This window comes from Gymnoscopelus braueri, assembly GCF_963280865.1.
Source record: "Gymnoscopelus braueri genome assembly, chromosome: 12".
In the NCBI taxonomy this organism is placed as follows: domain Eukaryota; kingdom Metazoa; phylum Chordata; class Actinopteri; order Myctophiformes; family Myctophidae; genus Gymnoscopelus; species Gymnoscopelus braueri.
In genome coordinates, this window is record NC_137614.1 from 19,778,451 (window position 1) to 19,791,662 (window position 13,212).

The following is a 13,212-nucleotide window of genomic DNA, read 5'->3' on the forward strand; positions in this document are numbered from 1 at the left end:
TGCGAGTGAGGCGACTACTTGCTTTTCCCATCATGCAAAGCGCTCGTGAGAAACTAATTTAATTCAAACGTATTATTTTATCTGTAACGTTTCGTTGTAGTATTTAAACGCAGGATTTGATGTATTATTTTATTTACTCAAAGTAGAGTGCATTTTAAAAGTTTTTTTTTCTTTTGTAGAACGTGACCAAAGGTGCTATGTGAATACATCAATTTGGTTCCAGTTGAGTTGATCTGTAGTACACTCTTGGTTCTCTTCAGATCGTATAAATCTTTCGCCTTTTACTAAAGATTTCCGTGGGGAGGACCATTATGAGTATCAACTAATTTTTTGATGCCCTGCCTCACGGCGGGGCTTCCTGACTTGTTTAAAGAAATATGAACAGATATCAATGTGTTTTCATCTGTCTGATATAATGGACATTGTGTAATTATGTTAACGTCTTGTAAATGAAGTAATATTCTGATGTGTAACAATTGATACATTTTATGTGTAACCCTCTCAAGGATCCTTGGTGGTCCCTGGACCCACATTGAGAACCACTGTTGTAGACTACTAGACAACCTTCCAGGAATGTTACCAAAATCTGTTTATCAGACAATAAGTTGTCTCTCCATCAATTTATTGTCTCCAATAAGAGTCTTCAGAGTCAATACTCTTTGGTCTAAAGCAGAACTAAATAAGAATTCTTGGTTCAAATTGTTAGAGGTTGACTCGGAAGATACAGCCAAGGAAGAAGACAAGACATGTCTTCTTCATTGTCATTTTAGACATAATCAGTCACTCATGGTATAAATGTGGATAAACACCCACATTACTTGCCAGATGTGAGCTGCTTGCTGTGGTAGTTCAAATCTGTCTCTGACATCAGTTTTTCAACTAGTTTTAATGACTTAGACTAGGCAGAGCAAGAGGAGATGCATTTTCCACTTAAATAATTTCAGAATAAAACTAATCGCAATTCTTTTTTTTTACCAGTAGATGACACTCAAGAACAATGAAATGCTTCCAGAAGATCACTGGTCTTTTAACAAGTCTGTACATTGGAGCAAAACTACTACCTATTACCGGTAGTTGTGTGGGATAATTACTTAAGTAGGTTTGATCCTTCTATTGGGACTTCGTCCTTTCTAGGGTGATCTAGTATCAGCCCAGAGCAAACCTTCCAGGTTAAATACACTAAATAAGGGTCTCCATCTTTTTCTTTTGGTCTTTCACATTTGTTTTTACATGGCAAACATAGAAGACAAGGAATTATACAATACATACATGCCTACATACACTTAAAAATAGGGAGACAAAAGAAAAGAAAAATAATAATTACAATACATAAAATAATTTAATAAAAGTAACTGATTAAATTCATGTGTACCAATTACTTAGAGATTGAGAGATAGCGTCTTTACCATAATAATACTGTTTTTGTTATACCACAATATTGATAATATAAAAATTTGAGGTGGTGGGAGCTAATGATCAATCAATCATGTGGGATGGGAGATTTTCGAGATAATTAAGAAAGGGTTGCCATATCCTATAAAACGTATGTATGTTATTTCTTAGAGAGTATGTTAACTTTTCTAGAGGTATACAGCTGTGTACCTCTGTAAACCACAATCCAATTGACAGTGGGAGTTCTGATTTTAATTTCAATAGCTACAGTATAGCCAATACGATTTCTGTAAGCTTAATGGAATAACGTGTAAAATTGGTATTCGAAAGGTTGCCCAACAGGCATACTTCTGGATCTCCTGGAGATGTAGTCCCATGGATTGCTGATAATGCATCGCATATTCCTTGCCAAAAGGATTGCAGCTTGTTACACTGCCAAGTAGAGTGAAGAAAAGTGCTAATAAATAATACAGCAATCCTAAGAAACGCACAAATAAATACCAATTGAAAAAATACAATATTTTATTCCCAGTTGCAAATGAATTCAATACATTTCAGCATACGTATTCTGAAACTGCAGGACTTCCATTACCATGTAATCTTAAAATGAACCAATTCCCATGTTGTGACATTAGATCTTTTTCACTAGACACTTTCATTTTGCCAATATGGTTTTAATGAGTGAGACCGTTAGGCCTACAGTACATTAAGAAGGGGCAAAGAACCTAAGATCATCACGATGGGCCTAAGAAATACATCTTTGTTACGATTTACTGATACATAAAACCTCATTGTAAAAACATTCGTCTGAAAAGTCTTAAAGAAAAGCCACATGCAAAATGACGTGACACTATGTTGCATTCTAAAATGTAAATTAAAAGTCCACTTCCTCCAAAAGTGCCCAGAGATAGCCCCAATGCCTCATCAATGGAACTAGATGTCTCCTGGCTTGCCAGAGCCTCCTTTCCTGTCTCCATCTCAGCTAAATAAATAAAGAAATAAAACAATACTATGTGTAGTGGGTACTGCCCACTCTGCTTTTATCGATAATAGAGCACCAAAACATGTGCATAGATACTTGGGCAGTAGCAGTGAATAAAATGCTAATGTTTCCTTTTTTTATTGGATATATTGTCTTTAGGAGCTGCAGATGCAAGATACAGCTATTTTCAGGGCTTGTCCTATACGTATAATAAATACATAACACATACACACTGATAGGCACAGTGTGCCTGTCACACATGTATGCAGCTCAGGTTCCATGGATGGCCATATGACCTAGTTTGCGTTCAATCGTGTGTGTGTGTGTGTGTGTGTGTGTGTGTGTGTGTGTGTGTGTGTGTGTGTGTGTGTGTGTGTGTGTGTGTGTGTGTGTGTGTGTGTGTGGGGGGGGGGGGGGGGGTAAGACTTGTGTATCAAGTTACTCCTCTCTCCTGTGCCTACTATCTATAGGCTGATATTCTATGCACATACTGCGACGTTGGCCTGGAAGTCCCCTCAGTTCCCTGGACCAAAGTATCCTGAAATTGTTGCAGCTTTTAAAGACTTGTCAATGTAGCATATTAGATTGACTAACCTTTAACACAGACAGCTGAAAATATGTTCTATGCCAGTTCCTGGATATTTGGACCACTGACAATGAACTGAAATGAAGTGGTCATTTCTCTTTATTGAACAGCCCTCATAGTGTAGTGGCAGAATCTAACATAATTCCGTGTCACGTTCTTTAATACCCTCTAGGTGGGCTAAATTTAACCTTTCTGGACAACTCTGTAGTTGTCTGATAAGTTCATTTAGTTGTATTTGAAGAAAGGCACAGGGTTAGATGTTGACACAATAGAGATGGGAAAGTAATTTCAGCTACCTGACCAGAAGCATGTAGCTGACAAGCAACAGCTAAGTGCACTTTAGGCTTAGCAATCAAAGCATTTGTAATGCTCAACATTTAGCTCATAAGGCTATCAGTGCCTTTGATACAGTGCAAACATGTGAAATAATTTTTCCACAGCTTCTATAAACTGTAACACAGATGTTTGCAAGTAGTCATTGTTCAGTTTGGCATGTGTGTAAGTAAAGGCACATTTGTTAACTTGTAAAATAGCAAATTCAACTAACTTAGCTTATCACAAACCTGTAATGGAGCTCTAAAGTGTGCTGTAACATCTTGGAAGTATTTCAATACTTGTGTAAGAGTATAAAAATATTTGACCATTTCAAATGCTACTAGACTATACAGTACACAACAAAAGTCAATGCTTCAGCTGCATCTTTCCAAACACGTTTTGGAGACACACTGTACTGCATGCGTCATGTTTTTACACAATAGCATTGCCATGGCAGTTAACCACTTAAACCCCGCACTTAGTTGACCGTATTCCCAAGGGCTCCTGGGTCCCTCCTGTTTTCATTGGCACTAAATATCTTCGCCTAATGGTCGCCCCAGAAGAGGATCAAATGGTTAAATTAACACTGAGGATTTATGTGATTTCCTATGAAACTGTAATTTCCTCCAGCAGGTCGATAGGGAAGAAGCCCAGTTTACGTCCAGTGCTGACCTTCAAATAGCCTGCCTTTTCTTCACCTTTCTTCACAACGATCTGAAATGCAGAGGAACACACAGCCACATCTTAACCACAGAGGTAATGTTGGATCATAGTAAGTAATTTAACTCCAAATGGACCCATAAGGGTCCGTTTTAACACAGAGGATTTTACTTTGTACCTTCTTAAAAGGAGACAAATACACAAATGCACATATTATCTTTAATCAGCTGATACTGATGTTTCAGAAATGTACTCCACCGATAATGGACAGATATTTTTTGCACAAGGCCTGATATTCTGTCAAAGTTTGATTATGTGCATGTGAATTTACACGCACGCCTACGCACTCACACACACAGTATTACCTGATCTTTCTTTAGTGTGATTTGTCCCATTTCTCTATTTCCCACAAAGGAACGGATGATCTTGAACACTCTCTCTGCAGCGCGCACTTTGATCAGGTAGTTGGTGGGGAAGTAGCCTGTTTTCTCACCCATCTTTCCCTGAAATTGCACACACATGTACTACTGTAGTACTACTGGTGTGCAATGTCATAAATGTATGCATGATGGTAATAACGAGGTCAGTTAATTCAAAGGCAAACATACCCGCCACCACTCTTCATTGGAGTCATCCAGGACTATGATCCGATCACCAGGACTAAAACACACACACACACACACACACACACACACACACACACACACACACACACACACACACACACACACACACACACACACACACAGTTAAGTAGTAATAAACAGAGTGTAGATGAAAATGCAACATAGATTGAAAATAGATTATAATCAAGCTAGTCCATTTTCATAAAACATCATTGTTCACATGAATGAGTGGTTCCAAAACATTTCCATATCAAGGATGCCCAATTAAATATGTACTGACCCGCGGACACCCTTTTGAAAATATTTTTGTGCCCAGGACCACCATAAGAGAAGATTTTGTCAACATAATGTCATTTGTCAACATTTTACAAAAATAGCAGATCTACAAACTCAACGCGTCACGTTTTGGAGTAGCTGATAGAATAGGTCTTAAGTGTTTAAACTGTCCTCATTTTGCTGGGGACCCCCTGGAACCTCCTCAAGGACCCCTGGGGGTGCCCAGACCCCTTAGAGAATCAGTGACATAAATGACTGAGCGTGTAGTGACTCACTGGAAGTCCAGATCGTCCTTCTCGATGGCCTTGAAGCGGTACAGAGCCAGGTAGTAGTGAGTCTGGGAGAAGGTACCTTTGCTCTGTCAACAAAACGTCACAGACAATCCTTAGTGTTCATTTAATTCTCAGAGTATACAAATTGAAACAAATGGGCTCTTCCATTTACACTCTCCTACAAAATAAATTAACACCAAATACTCATTACATTTTATCTGATGTCTTGAGATGTTGGCTATATACTTTCCCCAAGTTTCCTACCTTTTCATCCTTGTCTGCCTTGTCTCCACCTTTGTCTTTTTTATCCTCTGGTTTTCCTGTAAGCACATCAGACATCAACAGTTGAATGGCTCTCACACTAATCCAGCCTCATTAACGGTGCAATCCTTTAGATTTATGTCCCTGTAATTTGATCCCAGGTCTCCTGCATGGGAAACATTTTCTACCACTTGAGTCCACTGAGCTAAGACTGAACGTTGCTTGGGCAAGGGAGATGATGCGCTTATGAGCTTCAGGCAGTACTAGTTCTCAACCAGTAGGTGTCCTGGCTACTGGCAGGTGATGCTTGGGGAACTCGGCTCTGCCGCGTTCCTGACCGCATCACTGGCGTGCCAATAATCAGGGTAAAGCACACCCTCTCGTGTAATATTGCTAAATTAACATTCTCTACCATACAAATTGGTTAAAATAACGGTGGCCAGTGCATTTGGAATCTTCAGCTCTAAATATGAAATTAAGCATTTAAACTAATTAAACCATTTACTACATATTAAAAGGTGAATCATATATAGATTTTAAACTGCATTTTTTCAGCAGCAGCTTACACATTGAAAAGTCACATCCTGATGCATCTACACTCATATCAGCTGTTAAGAACTACTAATCAGAGTCTTATGTTGCTTTTTGTATAAACTCCATACCTTCGCCACCTTCTTCATTCTCCTTGGGCTGTTGGTTCTCCTCTTCTTCCTCCTCCATCATCATCATCGTCTGAAACACAAATCATAACACAGTCACATTTTCTATGGATTTCGATATGAAAACAATAACAAATATTATGCTCTTGAACTGAGCACATTTTACCTCCAGTCAGCTGCTAACACAACAATGCTATGCAGACTACTAAGCAAAGACATGTCTAAAAAGTATGGCTACAAGTCATCTGTGGAACCTTTACGTGAATGATTATAAAACTAAAAGTAGGAAAATCACAGTATATGAGCTTACTGTATAGTGTATACCAGTGCCTCTCCATCCACATGTACTTGCAAACTAATGAGTAATGTGGTAATGTATCTCATTCCCTCAGGTAATCCACTTGACAGCATTATTTAGCAATCACAGGAGGCTGTCATGTATTGTAATTGACTGATTTAGCTTAAGTAAAGCGATTTGTTTTACAACACATATTAATTATGTTCTGTATTATCACCTTCTTGTCGTTGTCGTTCTTCTTGCGTTCCTTGTTAGCCATGACGACTCCAACCCGCAGAGTGTCAAACACAGGGTCATTACGGTTGGGGTTGTCTGTGGACCAGAGGAAAGAGCAGTTAACCACACTGTAAAATCCTAAGTGTAAATGTAATTCTGAGAGTGTACATTTGGTTACATTTGTACACTCAGAGTTAGACATTTTTAAATGAACAGTGAGCATTTTAATGTGCACTCAATCAGACATTATTGGACACCGCTGATATGGTACAGATGGTAGCAGAAGGAAGGTACTGTACATACTGTATGCATATTATGTATTTCTAGATTAGCTCTTCAGTGTGAATGTGAGGTATTGCCTTCAGTGCTGTGCCTCTGCGACATGAGCATAGCCGATGAGGATAGGTCAACATGTGCATGGGTCAACAGAAAATGGGTCAACTTGACAAAATGTGTGTATTGATTTTTTTTAATATGATTTCACTGTGCAGGTGACTAAATGTGCATATGAGTTTGCATATATTTCTCTATACCTTTGCACGATAACCTAAATAGCTCCATGCTTTGACACCTACTCTTTCACTTGTATTTCTTTGTCCCTTTTGTCTGTCAAAAGTGAAAGGTCTGTCAAAGTGAAAGGTTTGACAGAAAGATACATCTTCCAAAACACTACCATACTCCCATAACACAAGTTTATTGCTGATAGTGTGAGGATAATAAAACCGTAATTGCAATTGACTATTCTAATTAGGAATATAGGATGTGACTGTTCATAGGAATGGCCTGTAGTCTCACTGTTTCACCCCTGCTGGTGTCAGAAGCAATTAGACTCTATTCAAGCGGATGGGTTTTTGCCGAACTTTACGCTTGATTTTATTACCTTAACAAACATTGTCATAAATACTATATGCTTCCAGTCAATAGTTTATTCTTTCAATCACCATGATATGCGTTTTGGTAAATTATGGTCCCATTTATTTTAAAACTGATGATAGAGTAAGGTATGCTGTAGGTGGGACATGGCTACCGTGTGATGATTTTGATTGACAAGCTACACAACCAATAGCATTAATTTTTAATTTTCTAGTCCATTTTTCGGACCGGATATAGAAAGATGGCGGGTTTGCAATCGCTGAAAAATAGGCTTCATTTACGGTCTGTAGAAACCAGGGGGAAATGTATCAGGGGGAGAACCCCCAGATCCCCCGCTTTTGTTGCCAAACCAAAACAAACAACTCACAGTCGGGTGGGCCAAATTACCCTCTAGGCAATTTGAATATAGGATGTTTATCTATTTCTGTGCATTGATTCACCGTTATATATATATAAGACAATTCTTGTCTTCAAACTTTTAGAAACAAAATATAGATTTTCTTGAGCCTACTTTCATCACAATGGAAACATTTGTCTCACTTGGATCTGTATCGCTGCTGTACAAGGGTGAGCTGTAGGCTCTTCTGAAACCAGGAGGCTGTAGAGAATAGGCAGGATACTATGTATCAGTGTTATAGTACTATATAAATGCATAGAGCCATCAATGCTGCTGCCACAGTGAAAAAAATATATATACACAGTTGTTGTATATTATTTACACACACACACACACACACACACACACACACACACACACACACACACACACACACACACACACACACACACACACACAGTATAAATACACACACAGTATATAGGTATTTTCTACTTCTTTGAATAAGAATTAAAAGGGGGAAATGTCTCACAATTTTGCCAAAACACCTTTGGTACTCAACGTAGGACTGACATGAGTGGTGGATGTTGGTCTTGCAGTTTTTGCACCTCAAAGCAAACTTGTTGTTCACTGTGTTGGAAGATAAGGATCAGTCAACAATATGCAAAACAACACTTTATTATTTACTGCTGTATTCACTGATGACTTGATTGAATGAAATCCATATTTTCCACTATTACTGGTATTTATCCTGACATAACTACTTTTTTACACTTACAGTGACAGCCTTAAGTTACAAGAATAGGCAATACATACGGACTATCATGCGGGCACAGACATCGCAGAACTTGGGTTTCTTGCAGTAGTGGTCTTTAAACTTGTGGGGTTTTTCGTTGACCGCACGAACCGGTTCTTGAGGGGGTTCTGGCGTCTTCTCCTCTACCTCCACCTCTTCTTCATAGATAAAATAGACCTGCATACACAGAGTTATATTTAAGCCTTGATACATGGGCATAGTTTTTAAGATAATTGATGTGTGTGATATGTCACCTCTGCGTATTAGTGCCTTGAGAGGAGTGTTAATGCATCTCAATATTCTTTGTAACTCCTTTTTGTTCTTAAATCTACCAACTTTGTTATCTTAATGTTACATAGCAACAGTCATAGTGTGGATGTGTAGGAGTGCTGCTGTGCTGCTGTGCTGTCACTACAAGACGACTGTGTCATACATTACAATTTTCAGTTTTGTACCATCATAACTGTTTCATGTTTTGCCTTTAACCACATGAGCTGTAGCGTCCCTATTGTGGGGTGGTCACGTGGTGAAATGAGCAGATAAGTTCACAATGTGAGCACGTAAATCAGCTATTTGCGGCAAAGGGATTTGGTGTAAGGGGAATGAATGACAGCGGACCTAGTATAGAGCCTTGTGGGACTCCGGTAAACTAAGTACAGTAGGCCTATAGAGTGTGTACAGAGAGGGAACAGCATGTTCTAATTGATCGTGTGATGCACAGATTAGCAAGAAGCATCACTTGGTCCCTCTTGGTCAAAGGAGGAACCCTTCAGTCCAATATCAATTAAAGTAATTGGTGGTGTACAGTATTTGGACCTACCAGTTGGTGGCTATTTTAAAAGCACTTGGAACGAGTTCTGTGTTGCTATGGTGATAGGATGGGGGACGGGTACAGTGTTGCTATGGTAATAGGTTGGCATGTTGCTGCCACTCACAGTGTCTCCATCCTCGTGGACTAGGTTGTCAGGACCCGGAGGGTGGTCATGGATATCCACTGAGTTCTTATCTTCCTCACTGTCACAAAGATAGATAAAACATGCAAACACGCACCCACGCACAGCGCACACACACATGGACGCACAAACATATATATACACACACCAGTTGTTTATTTCAGCTAAACATCCCTCAATATTTTAGAGTTCATATTATGTTTTTCTAAATGATCCACCTAAAATACAGAATCTATTCTGTATAATACGGTCTGTAAGAATGTTTTTGTCAACTTGAATTACAATAGCTTACCTATAGTAGCTTTAAAAAAACATCTTTAATAATCATGTAGGAATGTTGTGAGATGAGATGTCGATTTGTGGTGTTTGATGATTGTGTGCCATTGTCAAAAACACCTCTCCTATGTAAATTACCATGGAATGAATGTAATGTAAATATCCATTTGATGTCTTTTGTCAATGGAACAGCAAAATGATTTGTTTGAATGGTTGATCAAACTATTGTATGAGAGATGTTGAGGTCAGTTAGCTCATGGTTAAAGGAACTCTTCACCCATTTTCAACCTGCAGTATCTTCATATAATTGGTCCTCACTAATGCTCATTATAATGGTACCATTTTTGTCTACCCGGCCAGAGGAGGGCTGTGGACAGTTCAGAAACCTGCCTACCAGTGACATCATCGATGAGGAATCCAAGGTAATATAAACTGCAGGCTTTCTCTTCCAGGAAAGTTAGCATGCTAAAATAGAAGTCATTGTTCTCTCATTAATAAAAAATGAAATAAAACAATTTAAATCTTGTTCGAAATGACTAAACCTGCCTACTGATGATGTCACTGGTAGGCGTGTTTCTGAACTGTCCACAGCCCTCCTCAGAGACACAGAGCGACAGAAAATGGTGCAATCTTATAATGAGCAATTATATGAAGTTAGGTTGAAAATGGATGAAGTGCTCCTTTAACTTAACTGTCAGTACAGTACTGTACATACCAGCTTTTCAGTGGGGGATAATGGACATAGAAGTAAACTGCTACGGCTAGGTCTAAGAACCAGTAATGTTTAATATTTGATGTTGGAAAATCTATTGTGTTTGGAGATTTGATTACACGCACCTGTCCATGATGTGGTGTGGAAACTGTTAGTACAGTCCAACCTAGACAGAAGAAATCATTATTCATGTGCAGTGCTCTTAACCAGATTTGAAACATAAACATAATTAATTATTACAAAATCGACTTCCTTCACATTCATTGCTTGCCACTTGTGACATGGTCACATCACCTCGCAATCCTCTTTTGGGATCCAGACCTACTCTTTGAGAAACAGTGACCTAGAATAATTAATGTTTGCAGAATTTTGAATGAATTCTGCTTTGCAATACTTAGATGGTCCCATGCAAAGTAAAAGGATATATGATGAGTTTGGATGTGTGCCCCCATCCTGAATATAGTTGTCTTTAACTTGGGCGTTTCAATAAATCATTAAATATTGGAGTGCACATTTGCTGCACTACACCCTCGGCACCAAATTACCAATTGTGGATTACAATTTTTATTGAGTGGTTGTCTTTTACCCATCAAAACTTCAAAATCAATCTTAATCAGAGCTAACAAACCCTGAATCCCAAACATTCACCGTACTAAACCAAATTATGAAAATATACTCATTCACTGGAAGTGAATGGAAAAAAACAAAAACAAATGAATGAATGAATGAATGAATAAATAACGGACCCAACACTGTTTATCCAGTTTGGCATAGACGTGTCATTTATTTATAGATTATGGTCCATTAACATCCTCCAGTGTTTATTCAGAATATTTATACTGAAAGAAATATAAGGCATCTTGACCACTGCTGTGGAAACTGGATGACAACGCACATTTCATGCAAAACATTCTCACAGAATTGGGAACATGGGTGGTATGTGCTGATGTGCATAATATTCTTAGGTGTCTACACACTTGTGCTGGTATGCACACATTTTATAAAGTCACCTATGAATGTACTCTCTCTCTCTCTCACACACACACACACACACACACACACACACACACACACACACACACACACACACACACACACACACACACACACACACACACACACACACACACACACACAGACACACACACACACACACACACACACACACACACACACACACACACACACACACACACACACGCGCACACACATGCATGCAGAGTCGACTTGTCTATTCCTGGGAACTGTAATTCAATCTCATCACAGCTAAATTTGAGTGCCTCTGCCTGTAAGGGGACGAACAGAGACATTCTCGAAGGTATGGCAACAATTGATAAAAAAAAGAATCTGTCATTTGTGAGTCACTGGAGTGTCAATTACTTTCAATAGTGTGAAATTGGGTTCTAAAGAACAAAATAGATAAGTAATAATAATACGCTGACTGATTCTACCACCAGTCAACGTATTATCCAATCCTCTGTCACATATTCATGCAAGTAAATTCTTTAGCAAAGTCATAACCACAAACTAAAGCTGAAACCTACTTCTTGTCCAGGTTCACTCAGCTCAAATGGAGAACCGCAGATCTGGTGTGAAGTTGTACCCCTCGGCAAATGAGTTCTTCACCTGTTGGCACTGGTTGTGAGTCTCTAGTCCTTCAAGAAGAACTGCTTGATTTGAGAATGGAAGTCAGCCAAAGAACCCAATCGCCTCCCTGATTTGAGGCCCTCAGAATTCTACCAAAACAGTCTCCAACTTTGGATCCTTTTCCCTTTAAGCTGTACTCCCACTTATTGATTTCCAATGGGGCATTTCAGTCTTTCCGTCTGAGTGTATGCATGTGTTTGCCCATGGATGGGTGTGCGTGCGTGTGTTTGTGTGTGGCCAGGCTTTCATGCGTCAAAGTGACTGTTTGAGACAGCTGGGGACCTCAGACTGAGCACCGATGACGAGGGGAAATCAGATCCATTCTCTCCCTCACCCTATTTTACACACACGCACACGCACACACACACACACACACACACACACACACACACACACACACACACACACACACACACACACACACACACACACACACACACACACTACCCTTGCCCCACTCATGCATACACATAGACATTCATCATGTCCTTGGCCTTCAATGCCCTGCTGAATTACAGAGACAAAGGCTAAGTCACACACACACACACACACACACACACACACACACACACACACACACACACACACACACACACACACACACACACACACACACACACACACACACACACACACACACACACACACACATCCATGGTCTTTTCCTTAGATTATTAGTGTTAGAATACTTTTGTTATTATACTATTGTAAGTGTTAGAATAGACTGTTACAGTATAGTATAATAGCGACAGATCCAATCTATGGTTTATATTTTAGTTTATTTACATTTTCATTTGTTACAACCAGAATTGTGTTCAACCTAAGATGATTTGAATTAAGCAGTGTATGAAAAGGCATATGCAGGTAAGCATAACACCTGCAATAACTGTATTATTATTATTATTATCAATAATAATAATAACTTATATAGTGCTTTTGTCCCCAAAGACACTTTACATGGGGGGAGGGGAAAATAACATCAATGGAAAAACGCAAAAAAAAGGATATGTCCATGTAAAACAATAAAAACATCAAATATCGTCATTATAATTTTTTGTAGAATCTATGGCATAAA

General features: G+C 39.0%; 1 protein-coding gene across 1 annotated transcript; it reads right to left on the bottom strand.

Moving 5' to 3' along the window:
* Positions 1 to 2,798: 2,798 nt before the first annotated feature.
* stac3 (SH3 and cysteine rich domain 3) lies at positions 2,799 to 12,400 on the bottom strand. The gene is made up of 13 exons (XM_080443518.1): positions 12,035 to 12,400; positions 10,616 to 10,656; positions 9,485 to 9,563; positions 8,570 to 8,726; positions 8,286 to 8,383; positions 7,957 to 8,014; positions 6,545 to 6,639; positions 6,033 to 6,102; positions 5,374 to 5,429; positions 5,113 to 5,195; positions 4,544 to 4,595; positions 4,301 to 4,438; positions 2,799 to 3,989 (listed from the first exon to the last, which is right to left on the bottom strand). The coding sequence occupies exons 2-13, from the start codon at positions 10,621 to 10,623 to the stop codon at positions 3,882 to 3,884; spliced, it is 1,002 nt and encodes a 333-aa protein (XP_080299644.1). The 5' UTR covers positions 10,624 to 10,656; positions 12,035 to 12,400; the 3' UTR covers positions 2,799 to 3,881.
* Between the last annotated feature and the right edge of the window lie 812 nt (positions 12,401 to 13,212).

Bases quoted from the DNA above. Each gene is read 5' to 3' on its own strand.
- stac3 (XM_080443518.1), bottom strand. The intron at 6,640-7,956 runs GTGAGACAAATG...TCTGGTCCACAG, and splicing joins CAGCAGCGATACAGATCCAA to ACAACCCCAACCGTAATGAC. The intron at 6,103-6,544 runs GTGATAATACAG...TTTGTGTTTCAG, and splicing joins AGAACGACAACGACAAGAAG to ACGATGATGATGATGGAGGA.